General features: G+C 45.4%; 1 protein-coding gene across 2 annotated transcripts; it reads right to left on the bottom strand.

Moving 5' to 3' along the window:
* Positions 1 to 291: 291 nt before the first annotated feature.
* On the bottom strand, positions 292 to 13210 carry LOC124001167 (tubby-related protein 4-like). 2 transcript variants are annotated; one of them, XM_046307770.1, is made up of 16 exons: positions 13128 to 13210; positions 12144 to 12269; positions 11594 to 11863; positions 11177 to 11305; positions 10887 to 11048; positions 10286 to 10463; positions 9898 to 10005; positions 9665 to 9828; positions 9114 to 9338; positions 8605 to 8839; positions 8198 to 8342; positions 7812 to 7956; positions 7501 to 7594; positions 7224 to 7367; positions 3428 to 7038; positions 292 to 2923 (listed from the first exon to the last, which is right to left on the bottom strand). In XM_046307770.1, exons 2-16 carry the CDS (start codon positions 12159 to 12161, stop codon positions 2807 to 2809), a joined length of 5745 nt encoding a protein of 1914 aa, XP_046163726.1. In that variant the 5' UTR covers positions 12162 to 12269; positions 13128 to 13210; the 3' UTR covers positions 292 to 2806. The 2 variants fall into 2 exon arrangements, with proteins under 2 accessions (XP_046163726.1, XP_046163727.1); XM_046307771.1 differs by having other exon boundaries at positions 12144 to 12241; positions 13128 to 13160.
* Between the last annotated feature and the right edge of the window lie 339 nt (positions 13211 to 13549).

Here is a 13549-nt window from a genome sequence, read left to right as displayed (position 1 = left end):
CTGTTTTCAACTCTCTAGATACAGCAGGCGCGGTAGAGATACTCTGAATGATCGGCTATGAACAGCCAACTGACATTTACTCCTGAGGTGCTGACCTGTTGCTCCCTCGACAACCACTGTGATTATTATTATTTGACCCTGCTGATGATCTTTGAACATTTGAACATCTTGGCCATGTTCTGTTATAATCTCCACCCGGCACAGCCAGAAGAGGACTGGCCACCCCTCATTGCCTGGTTCCTCTCTAGGTTTCTTCCTAAGTTCTGGCCTTTCTAGGGAGTTTTTCCTAGCCACCGTTCTTCTACAGCTGCATTGCTTGCTGTTTGGGGTTTTAGGCTGGGTTTCTGTACAGCACTTTGAGATATCAGCTGATGTAAGAAGGGCTTCAGAAATACATTTGATTTGATTTGAATAGTTGAATCATCGCATAACTTGTCTACAATACTTTTTCAAATAATCCTGCAGATATACAGTTAACTGCCAAAAGAAGGGAAACACCAACATAAAGTGTTTTAATAGGGCGTTGGGTCACTACGAGCCAGAACAGCTTCAATGCACCTTGGCATAGATTCTACAAGCATCTGGAACTCTATTGTAGGGTTGCGACACCATTCTTCTGTGAGGAATTCCATAATTTGGTTGATTGTGGTGGAAAACGCTGTCTCAAGCACCGCCAAAAATGATGTATATACTAACAATATACATGTATCCCTGCCATAACAATGGGAGTCATTGTCCATAAAGCGGCATGGCGGGCTGTCTAGCTCCCGCCTATCCTTTCTTTTGATTGGTGGATACATCTCACTATTGTAATCGTTTTTAACCTCGTGTATTCAATGGCAAGAGATGCTATGCTATTAGCTGCATGCCATGAATATCCATAGCCAACTCGAGACAACTCAGATACAAAGTGTTTTTTCTCAATGTTGGCGAGATGTCACGTGTCCTACTTATATCAGTACACGCGTAACAACTTAACCATTATGAAACGTCTATAAACCTCTAGTAAAGAAGCCATACATTTTTTTGCTGACCAAATTCGACACTCTCATTGGCCTCCATACAAAAACTCTTTGCTTGGTGGGCGAAACACGGAAAATGCTGGAGGGAGGCGCCGCTCCAGAATCTCCCCTAAGTGTTCAATTGGGTTTAAATCTGGTAACTGACACAGCCATGGGCATGTGGTTTACATGGTTTTCATGCTTATCAAACCATTCAATGACCACTCGTGCCCTGTGGATGGGGGAATTGTCATAACACAGCCATGGTAGCCAAAATAATGGCCTGCCCAACATTTGTATGCCAGACCCTAAGCATGATGGGGTGTTAATTACTTAATTAACTCAGGAACCACACCTATGTGGAAGCACCTGCTTTCAATATACTTCGTATCCCTCATTCACTCAAGTGTTTCCATTATTTTGGAAGTTACAGTACTTTCAGATAAAACAGCATAATACACATGTTAACTACTGAATAACATATTCACAGATTAATTAGTCAATCAAATCCAATTCAAATCTGAAAATGTAAAAAATGATAACTTGAATGTCTTCAGTACCAAGTGACACACTATTAGCAGCAATGCAGACAATATCTACCAAAAGCAGCAGCAGAAACTCCAAGGAGGCAAAGCACTTCACATTCAAATGCAATGTTCAAGTAGCATCATAACCACACCCAGTGACTAAAACACAGAGCCAACCAAGCTTATAACATTAAATTAAGGATAGCTTTTCATTTTCTTGCAGGGTTTAGCATAAGTTGACGGATTTGGCCGCAGGTGGGATATCTACTGTATGCATTTTCACCCAGATACATGAACCATGCATTTGATGATCTTGGTGAATGATTTACACATGCATGACATTTCTTCATAGGTTCAACCAAATGAAATGATGGGCAGAAAGGTTTGTTAACATACATGTTACAATTGAGTTAAGAATGTGTTACAATTGATGTCATATGAGGGTATGTAGTCCTACAATAACGTTTACATAATGGAAATGTGGATATTTCTAGGTCCTACAAAAACATTTACGGAAAATGATGGTATTCCTAGGATCACTTCATAGAAGTGATCTTCGAAATAACATCTAAATAAACTCTATTACTTTCAAACTCATCGTGTTGTCTTTCCACAATCAACATGGCCTCCTCTCTCACAATACATTATTTCAACGTTGTCCAACATTGCACTTACTTTTCTTATGACCATGGTAACCTGCAATCTTAGTCTTGCATTTTAAAATTGCACATCTCCAAGGGCAGTTTTTAAATCCAATGCATATATACGGTAAGTAAGAGAAACGTACCTACTAAAAAGCTTTGTTGTGAGGCTTACTAAAATGTATTTCATAGCCCTATTATCCGTCAGAACTACACTGACAGTCCCGTGTTACAGGACACAGTATAATCATCTCGGATTATTCTGTCACTTTGCATCAGAGCACGTTGTAACAGAGCCATATACTGTATATGACACACATGTCAGCGTTTCTAAACTTTTGTTTCCATTGAACATGCCATACAAATAAAGGCATTTTAATGAATTCTATTCATTTACCCCACAATCTACTATTGTGTACCTTAGCAGCGCTTCCCTTCCTCCTTTTTTACGAACACATATGTGACGTTGGGTTAGAGTCAGTGATGTAGTGTTAAAAAACATAGGTGGGTAAACACTGATCGCCATTTGCCGTGAGTAATGTAATGCTCCCTATACTTTCAATGCATTTTTCCGCAAAAAGGTAGGTAAACACTTGCACAAAATATCCTCCACTACACCACTGGTTAGAGCAGTCTCTTACTTCAGCCTTTGAGTAACATTGGCTAAGGCAACAGCAAAGGCCTGCACTGCTGAGAAAGGATACTGGAAATCCAGGATATATGCGTTCCCATCGATTCTGCCAAACTGCATCACCTGTAGAAAAACAGGGGAAAAGAGACAGGAACACAGCTGTAAAGAAGGCCTGTTTGCATCTGTGGGGCATAGGTACAGATGGGCCTGGGTGGGCCTGTTGGCAAAATGTGTAGAATAGCATGAGATTAGCTGTGAAAATGTCCCCATGACAAAATGTGTCAAATTGCAGGAATTTAGTTGCTTTCCCCAACCCCCTCAAAAATAATAAATAAATACAAAATAATTGGCCCACCCAAATTTCTGCAGGCCCACCCACCAATGAACTTCTGGCTGTGCCACTGCTGCCTGAAGTTCAATTTGAGTGCTGACTCATCTCAGCCATAAACAGGGCAATGTGACAGTTGGTGGCAGTGGTGGGAACTGAACCCAGGCCTCCAGAGAGACTGGAAGCTAAACTTATATTTAAAGCAACCGCAAACAGATTTCCCATTCTAAATTATAAATAGGTGGTTCTTTTTTTACAATGTATCTAGGTTTCTGTAAATAATGGAAGCAAAATTTTACCTGTCTCCCGTCCAGCTCGATCTGAAAGTTCTTAGCAGACTCCTGAGTGACTCGTCCTCCGAAGTCCAACTGGTAGACCTGTGTGGCCTCATTCCAGAGTGGCTGCTTATTGGCCATGACATAGATAAATCCCTGGCTCCCCAGCCCACGGTCCTCTCTCTCATTGGCCTTCCTGCACTTAATCTCCTCCAGTTCACTGGCCATCCTCAGGCTTCTCTTACTCTTCCAACCCTTCTTGGAGCTCTGGCTCTGGTTCATCAGTTCATCTCCGCTGATGAAGAGCTCGGGCTCGCTCTCCGAACTGTCCTGGAACTCGCTAGTGGTACTGGTCCTGTTGAGCTTCTTGGTTTTGTTCAGCTGCTCCCTCTGGCCTTTGAGTTTCTTCTTCTCCCTGCCGCCAAGCCTGGGGCTAGAGATGAGGGAGTTGAAGTCAGAGAGGGCGCGCCCTTCCTTTTTGGATTTGCCCTCTGAGACGGTGGTCATGTTTGCCGCCTCGGCTCGGCTGTCTAGACGTTTACGACTTTTCTTGCTGAACATGTCGGACCCCTGTCGGTCTGGAACGGGGCTTTCGTTTAGAGAAGACGGCTCCTGGAAGCTACTGGCAGATTCCGCCAGCTCCTCTGTAGGGCTTTTGGATTTTGGCAGCTCGGTTGGTGGAGGAGGAGGAAGTGTAAGAGGTGGTGGGGGGGGAGCAACAGGAGGAGGTGGGGAGAGGACTGGCTTTTCTAACACCTGATGAGACTTGCTGAGGAGGGTGGCAGAGCCTGACAGGTCCTGCATGGGTAGGCTATATGGGTTCCAGGGGTGCAGGCTAACAGGGTGCAGCTGAAGCCCAGCACAGGAGGCGGCCCCTGGGTACATTGGGGGCAGAGGGCAGCAAGCTAGGTTGGCATGGCTGGGAGGGTATCCAGGTGGCAAGACCAGGTTGGGGTCCTGCTGGGCAAACTGGGGGACTGGAGCAACTACTTCGTTGGGAGGGCAGGGTGGTGGATGGCTCTGCATGGACTGGAGTGGGGATCCATCCTGACCAACCCCTGGAGGGAAAGGTGACATGGAGATCTGGTAACCTGATGGGAAAGTAACAGTACTTGGGCTGCTGGGAGGTTTTGTTGAAAGTACAAAAGGCAGCCGTGTCATGTCCAGATGCTGAGCATTGCTGAAGATGATCGGGGGTGGTGGTTTGTGTGTTGGTGGTGGAGGTGGAGGAGGAGCTACGATAGTCTGTTCTGGGGGTATCCAGAACTCCTCTGCAGTGTTTGGGTCCCACTGGTATGGTGGAGGACGTTTCAGTGTCAAACTAACTTCCCCAAGAGTCAAGTGACGACACTGCTGACTTAATGTCTCGTCTTCGGTAAAGGCAGAGTTCACATACACAGTCCTATCCCTGCTGTTATCAACAGGACTCAGCAGATTGTAAGATGACTGAGAAGCTTGAGGCGAAGTGCTTTTGGAGTGAACAATGATGGTGCTGTGATGAGCACCTTTTCCTGGAGGGAAATCCTGTCGCACTACAGTGCCTCCTGCGATGCCACTGCTGCTACTACCACCACCACTAACACTGACACTGGTGCTGTTGCTGCTGCACTGAGTGCAGGTATACAGAGCCGTGGGCACCCTCTGCTGGTAAGAGAGTGCTAGGGCCGCACTGTTGATCTTAGACTTGGTTGGTAGAGTCCTTGAAGCGTCAACCATCTGGGACACCTTCAGGCGAGATTCCACGTCTCGCCGGTCAGATCGCAAGGTGGCGTGAATCATGTGACTATTGTCCATGCGTTGGGGAGGAGAAAGTGTCGTCGTGTTAATGTTAACCTGATTGGCTGGATCTGGGTAGGGGGGCGGGTCTCTGCTGGGTATGGAGTATCGTGGCACAGAGAGGCGGCTTAGAGTTGCTGAGCTGTAAGGAAGCTGGACTTTCTTACTGTCGGACGATGAGGTGACTTTAAGTGTGGCCGAACCTCCCATGCCTTGAACAGCGTAGGTGTTCTGGTTGCTTATGAGTCTTCTGCGAGGGCGACACACCTCCTCTACATTCCCACTGCTGTCAAAGGTTGTGATCCTCTCGTATCCCATCTGGTACTGGAGACCAACTGGGTGGAGTGAGAACTCGTCTTTCTTCAGACACGGGTCTGCAGTGACCAGTATGTTGGGGCTGTCACAGTTGGTGATGAGGGTCTGAGGAGCGGTGGAGGTTGTGGCGGTGGCTGCAGACACTATGGTTCCTGGGTAGGGTGGTGGAGGGTTCACCTTCCTCATCTGGATCTCAAGGGAAGTCTCTGCATCGAGGAAGGAAGGAGGTCTAGAACGTAGTGTGTCTGTGTCTATGAATGAAGGAGGTCTGGATCGGGAGGAGTCTGCATCGAGGAACGACGGGGGTCTAGACCGCAATGTACCTGTATCTGCATCAATGAAAGAAGGAGGTCTAGTCCGTATTGTGTCTATGTCGATGAATGACGGTGGTCTAGATCTTGATGTGTCTGCTTCGATGAAGGAAGGAGGTCTGGACCGTAAGCTGTCTACATCAATGAATGATGGAGGCCTGGATCGCGGTAGACTTGGCCTGCCCAGAGTATGACTCTGAGTATGCCCCTGCTCTCCTCTTTCTGGTCCCAACTCTGCACTGGGGTGGGGTATCTGTTGCAGTACCTGGAACTGCTGCAGAGAGATGGTGGGATAGCCAGTAGGCGGAGGGGGCAAGGTGATCTGCAGCTTCAGTTGCTGCTGCATTTGTTGGTGCTGCCTCTGCATCTGTTGGTGTTGCTGTTGTATCTGCTGATGTTGCTGCTGCAGCTGCTGTTGTTGCTGCCTCATCTCTATAATCTGCTGTCGGATCTGCTGCTGTTGCTGCTGCATTTGTTGTTGCTGCTGATGCATTTGCTCATGTTGCAGTTGCATCTGTTGGTGCTGCTGAGCGATTTGCTGTTGTTGCAAGTGTTGGTGCTGATGTTGGATCTGCTGTTGTTGCTGTTGCAGTGCCGCCTGTTGTTGTTGGTGCTGTTGTTGCAGTGCTTGGTGCTGCTGAGTCTGTTGCTGCTGCTGCTGTTGGATCTGCTGTATATGATGCTGTTGTAGTTGTTGATGTTGTTGTTGAATCTGCTGTTGCTGGTGCTGTAGTTGTTGATGCTGTTGCATTCTCTGTTGTTGTTGCTGCTGCTGCTGTTGGGTTAGTATCTGCGGTGGTTGTTTGGACTGATGTTGGTGTGTCTGTTGAGACTGAGGACGTTGTTGTTGAGGTTGTTGAGGGGGATGATGTGGAGGCGGAGGTGGAGGCAGTGTTCCAGCTAGGAGGGGTCCCATCTCTAGCCTGTTAAAGATCACCTGTCCTGGGTTGGAGTACCTTCCTAGAGTCCCACTGTACTGTGCTGCTACTGCATTCTGACCGTGACCAGGCCCTGCAATAGAGGCCGAGGCTGATGCAGCGGCCGCTGCAGCTGAAGCCGTAGCCGTGGGATTGGTCAAGACATCCAGCTGGATGTTCTGATTGGCCAGCAGGGACTGGACCAGTCCAATGCTCTGAGTGGGGGACATGGCTTGGGCAGGGCTGTGGATGGGTGCGATGGGGATGTTGACCGTACAGGGAGGGTTGTCACTTGTCACTCCAGATGGTCCCATCACTGAAAGACAAGTCAAAGAATATTCCAATAACTTTAGGTATTGTTACGTACTACATTATTATTATTATTCATTACTAAACAGAAGTCAACATCCAACCGAAATTCATGTAAACTTGCACTTGATACTTAATTCCAGTATCAATGAATTTATGGTTTTTTAAATTGTTCATTCATTCATGACTTACCAGGCAAGTCATCCTCATCCTCACTGAAGACGTTTGGGTTAAAGACAGGCAGGCTCATGAAGTCAAGTGATATTTTCCGGACCTCCGGAAGGTAGATTGTCATCTGCCTTGGTTGAAGATGCAGCAAACTGGTCTTATAGATAACTAAAACAGAGGAAAACATTTCTACAATCAAATTGGAATGAGATGGAGTAGTCAACATAAAGGAATAATAAAAAATAGGGTAAATACTGAAAATATGTCCGTGTTTTTTCCCTCCAAATGTTGGTGATCTTACCTGCACCAAGATTAGCAGGTAGGAAAGAAGCAAGTCCAACGATTTTGAACTTTGTCCCCCAAATATTGGACGTGACTTGAGCAAGATAATTATGCTGTGAAATCAAGCAAATAGATTCATATTTTTTATTATGTAAAAAATGATCCAGAACCCAGAACCAAATATTGCATGAGCTAGCCAGCTAGCTATACCCGGTTAACTTCTGGGCACAGAAGTGGCTAAATCTAAACATGCAGAAACCACAATTTCAGCTCCTAACCACTAAAGAACCACTATACCAACGTTCCACACGACACATATTCAGACAATACCTCAGAGATTCCATCCATGGACATCTCTCGACGCGTCAAACTGGGAGATCGAATTGGTGGCTTCTTTGTTGGTAACCGGGGTGATCGTGGGCCTTCTTGACTAGCCCGGGACATTTTGGGAGATTTTCTAGATTCCATGTTCCTTCTATGCCAGACAACAACCAAAACAAATGGCAAACAAAGCCAAAATAGACCAATTTAAAATGATGAACAAATAACATTTGAAACAAATAAAATGATCAGTATGACCTATTGAAGAAGGTTGAACTTTTTGTATAACATGGATCGTCTACTAAAGGTAATGGTTAGGATTAGGGTTGAATATGGTAAACATTAGTCTTATAACCTCACTCTTCCAGAGTCCAGACCATTGTCATGAAAGATACCTGGAAAGCTTGGGTGACCCGTTTCCTCTGGACAGTTTAGGGGACTTCTTCCCGACCCACTCATCACTCAACTCAATGTCGCTGGAGTCCGAACAGTTACAGCTGTCAGTCATGTAGGAGATCATAGCATTCACACACACCTCATCTGGAGGGGGAAGAAACAACAACAAACAAGCAAATAAACAAACAAACAAATAACAAATAAAAAAATCATATTTGACTCCACCTCTATAAACAGGACAGACCAGTAGAACTTCAGGAAAAAAATATACAATATACATGTGAACACACAATAGTAGGGTTGCCCAACTCATCATTATATACCGGTCTAAAATGAGCTGTTTGTGTATAACATACTAACTATTTTTGAAAGTGCATTATAATAAATCTTTCTGTGCCAATCCCACCTGCTTTGCTGTCTGTTTTAGGGTCTATGATGATGAACTCTGGCCGTAGCTTGCTGATGCGTCTGCCTTTGAGGATGGGCACCAGACCACCTAGGTGTTCCAGGTAGAGGGTGTAACAGGGTCCCCCTGCCTCTGGGTTGTCCTCCGCTCGCTTCATGGTGCAGTGCAGCCTCTCGTTACCAGCTGTGGGGTAGCTGACAAAGTCCCGGATGTTGTTGGGATCAGGAATAGGAGGCTAGAGAAACAAAAGAAAAGCATTAACAGTTGGTTCCAATCCGCTCCCTACCCCTACCCCTTCCCCTTGGCCCTTACCCCTTTAGATCGTTAGGATCTGGATAGGTACACTCAGGGTAGTGATGGAGCTTCCAGCATATCCCCTGCACCTTACCGATCTACAAACATTGAAGGATTACGACCAAGGGGTCCTGTCATTTTGAAATGAACAAGTCCAGATGGCTTTGAGCTCAGATAATAACCTACAGTAGCCAACTGAATAAAGCGTATTTTACCTTGATGGTGGGTATGAAGGCGGTTGTGACATAGGAACAGAGTAAGGAGGGCATGTTTAGTTTGCCCACGTCCCTCTCCTCCCGCAGGGCACTGGCGATGCCCTGTTGGCACAGCAGCTGCAGGCTGGCCACCCGGTGCTCCACCCGCACCACGTACAGCGCCGTGCCACACGCCAGGAACAGACGAGAGTCTCTGTGGCCCCAGCAGATAGTGGTGATGGGGCGCTGCAAGGCAAAGGTTGACAAGGCAGGTTCCCAGTCGGCCCTGTTCTGTTGTATTCACATTCTATGGAACCTTGATTTCTGGCTTTCTCCATAGACCACTAAACGAGACTTGGAAGTGCGGCGACAGTACATTTCATGTCAAGTATACTTTCTGTTAATATTGTAGTTATTCATTGAAGATTTCAGATGACTTATAGAATTTGACTTAGACGTGTTAGAGGACCTACCCAGAAGGCAAAAATGATGCCATCACAAACAAATTACAACCCGTTTGTAAATATCATACAATAACATTTCAGAAAAGTGAATCAAAGAGGGGAGCTCACCTGGGCAGGTGTTTCTAACGTGTAGATATGTTCTCCTTGGACGTTGTAGAATTTGACCAGGGCGTTCCTCACGATAGGGTCAGAGGGGACTCCAGGGAGCCCATGTCTCTCCATCCCAGCTGCCGCCAGGAGGTCCCCCTGAGAACACCACTGGACCTCCACATCTGAACAGGAGGAGCTCAGTCACAACACATTCGGTCCGCCCACACGTTTAAGATTGACAAAGTCATTACCTTTGAGTCCTGAGCGGATGACGGTAGGAGCGAGGTCATCGTAGTTGTTCATCAAACTGATGTCTCCTGATATGAAGCTAACTGTCAGAAGGGGCTTCGGGATACGCACTTGGGAGAGAGAAATAAACACATTAGCCTCCTGGCTAATGTGCACGATCATAGTGTTCACAGTAGAGGTTAAAAAATGTTATCACATCTCTTTTTTTTCACATTCGAGAGCGGTACAAGACAGGGATGTTCTTCTCTCTCGCTTGATTGTTTACAATGTGTGACCTTGAGCTGGGTTATTGTCATAAGACGCAGCGTCACTCTCTGTGCCCATAGAATCAGTGCCTAAATGATCTAAATAACCACACTACCTTGCATTCTCATTATTACAGTATCTTACCTTGAGGTGGGTTGTCATCAGAGTCGGTGTCGCTTTCTGTGCTGTCCTCCACTAGGAAGCAGGGGCAGTTCCATGACATGCCGACGATGCCATCCGACTCGTGTAGCAGGACATGGGCCAGCATGCGACCATGACAGTCCATCACTATCACCTGACCGTCGGCTGTACCAAACAACACCTGAAATAAAGGCAGTTGGCAGGAATCCTTATTTTCTGAGAGAAAACATCAATGGGGGTAGTCTCCTGGACAAAGATGAAACCTAGTCCTAGACAAAGTGTAAGTAAACTGTGTCCGAGCCAGAACAGCCCATAGGGGCAGGGAGCCTATCAAACCTTTCTGCAGAACAAGGCAGCTTGATGTACAAGTACATGTCCTGGACAGGCAATAGACAAACAAGTATGCAAGAATCTCAAATGAGCATGCTTTTTAGTCAAGGCTAAAGCTGTGTCCCCGAAACCAACAGATTATTTCATATATTGTTTGCCTGTAACAAAAAGGTCAATACTATAATATGTATCTTATTTGTTTGTAAAAGGGCAATACATGCTCAATGTTTTGTTTAGGTTCAGCCAGAAACCAGGTTAGCTCAGGTGTACTTACCTGTTGGTCGTCAGGTGTCCAGATGCCACAGGTGATCTGGCTCTCCAGGTTGATCTCTGAGGACCAGTGTCTCTGTCCGCTGACTGACCCCACCAAGACAAACCCATCTCTGTAGGCGATCAAGGCCTGAGTGCCATCATGGGACCATGTGAAATCACTCACCTTATGGAGAGATTAGAAATGCATCCATTATATTATCTTTCCAGCATTGCATAATGTTTTCACCAATACATTATCTTTCCCAATAAAAAATATAGTAAAAATATCGTACCCGGGCATCTTATACCTACCTGGGCACCACGGTCATTCACTAACTCTACAGACCACCGTCCCTCATACTGAATCCAGACGAAGATGCCTCCCTCCATGTCACACGTGGCCAACTTCTGAAAGGGCTCATTCCAACGAACCAACACAACCTGCAAAGGGAAGTATGCAACTGCTATTATACTCCACAAACACAGGGGGCTCTCTAGGAATGTGAAAGTGGAATACAATTCATATTCAAAATGAGATGCACATGCTGAATGAGAGAAAGTACAAAACAGTCCACTTCCTCCACCTACTCTACATCGCCTATTTTATACTAACACAAAATGCTCTTTTGTGATGATTGTCAGATTAAATCTGGGTGTTTATATATGAGGGCATTTTTTTATTAATTCTGCAAATAAACGCAGTTTCGGAAAAAAAATAACAAGACCCACCTCACTGTTGTGTCCTCGCAGGTTGAAGTTGATTCTCTGAGGAGTGTTCCTGTCTCTCCTGCAGTGGCTGGATGTGAACGTCACGCCCACCACCCCTCTCCCGTTCCCTGTGGCCAGCCAGCCCTCCTCATGGTAGCGCCGCTGGCACACCGGCTTGTCCTTCTCACTCTTGGGGACCCGGCCCTTCCAGGAGAGGCAGAGGATGTTGGAGTCGCTGCAGAGGATGGGACCATGTTCCACAGTAGCCAACATCCCTACTGAGTGACCAGGCTTGGAGGTAAGCAGAGGAGGAGAATATAGTGGAGGTTGGTGTCTTTCTTCAAGGGTATCATTGACTGACTTGATTTATTTTGTTTTGTTTTTCATTTGTGTTTTTATATCACTCTTTATTCTGGATTATTAGGTAGGCTCATGTGCTTAGGTTGTTTCTGCAAGAGGTAGGCCTAGCAAACCATCCAATACAGTCAAGTCATAACACAACATTACTAGGTAATGTATGACCAGGTAATGTAACATAGAATAGAATTATAATAGCCTACATGTTACTCACCTCAAAGTTCCTGGACATTGTTGACTACAATTCCTCCTTTGTAGGTGGTGTCCATGTTTCCATTCAGAAGGTGGGTGCACTAAAGAGTGAGATATTTCCTAATTCCCAGATGGAGAAAATCTATCACTGAAAAGATTCAGAGCATCACACAGCATTCAGTTTACTACATGGAGACAACCTGGTCCTCATGTCTTGAAATGTCCATCCTGATTACATGGTGGCCTATGGCAGGTCTATTCAATAGGCCTGTGTCTTCATGAGGTGATTCCAATCAAGTGTCGGAAATACTGTAGCTACAGTATGGAAATATGCAGTTTGATGACTATTCTGTGTCAAATAAAAATAAAAAGCTAAATAATAAATGTGGCTTTTTTATTCCAAGTTATCTATAGCCTATATAGATTCCATCGAAGGGGTGCAGCCTTTAAACAGGAAAAGCACTGCCTTGTCCATTCAGTGCATCAACCTTGAAACGTATCTTACTCTCAGCTATGACATGGGAATGTCTAGAATCCTGGTCTCTATGCAACACTGCATTGAACATTCTGAACCGAACACTCTTGCCTTCGTGTCTCCATAGATACGGAGAACGTCAGTCTGTTACGTCATTAACACGATACTAATTCAATAAAACTTGTAGATTTCAATGAATAGACAGAATAAGAATCATCCCTTAAATGGCAGTACGCGAAATAAATAACCCACCACCCCACAATATGCCCAGTATCCACCGGCTATATTTTCCATATTTACAATAAGATGGATAATCAATGAATCAATCAAATCGCCCTGTCGTAGTGAATGAAAATACATTTAGACTGAACGTAATCAATCACCCTCATCCACCGCTATTCGTTGAGATTGAATCAGTGGATAGGAACCTGTATAAAAATATGATGTCCCTTGCTCGTTGCCCTTTATCTGACCAATTCCAATTCTGACAAAATATGCAGGACACCAACACGAACAAGATGCAGAACTCACTTGATCAAATATAAGGTCGCTGCCATATCCTTCATCTGCGCAGTCCACCATAGATTGCCAGGCTGCTTTCTGCTGACGCTCGGTGCGCCTTTAATGCCGGTTGCCATGTAGTTTTCATTGCCATGTCGGCTTCATTGGGTGCGTTGCAGGTTGACTTCATTGTAGTCACGCTGCGCCGATCATCAGATCTCACAAATCCCGGAGAAGCGTTCAATATCTCAGAAAACATGTCAGTGTGATATAGCAATCTTCTGAGAAAAATAAATTAGATTTTTGATTTGATTTGAGACCCGCGGCGTGAATACCAATACCAATACCCAAAGACATGCTACTTGCAGAGAAAAATCAGTTGATTAGAAAATAAAATATCAAAGGTGATCACAGTGGGTCAACAGATGAACATATGAAGATATTTCTCCAGC

This window comes from Oncorhynchus gorbuscha, linkage group LG17 (assembly GCF_021184085.1).
Source record: "Oncorhynchus gorbuscha isolate QuinsamMale2020 ecotype Even-year linkage group LG17, OgorEven_v1.0, whole genome shotgun sequence".
Taxonomy (NCBI): Eukaryota; Metazoa; Chordata; class Actinopteri; order Salmoniformes; family Salmonidae; genus Oncorhynchus; species Oncorhynchus gorbuscha.
The sequence above is the reverse complement of the archived record's forward strand: the minus strand, read 5'-3'. Positions and strand labels throughout refer to the sequence as shown.

Coding starts and splice junctions, on each gene's coding strand:
- LOC124001167 (XM_046307770.1), bottom strand. Junction 9,339..9,664: donor CGTTAGAAACACCTGCCCAG/GTGAGCTCCCCT, acceptor TTTGCCTTGCAG/CGCCCCATCACCACTATCTG. Junction 7,957..8,197: donor GGGTCACCCAAGCTTTCCAG/GTATCTTTCATG, acceptor TGTCTGGCATAG/AAGGAACATGGAATCTAGAA.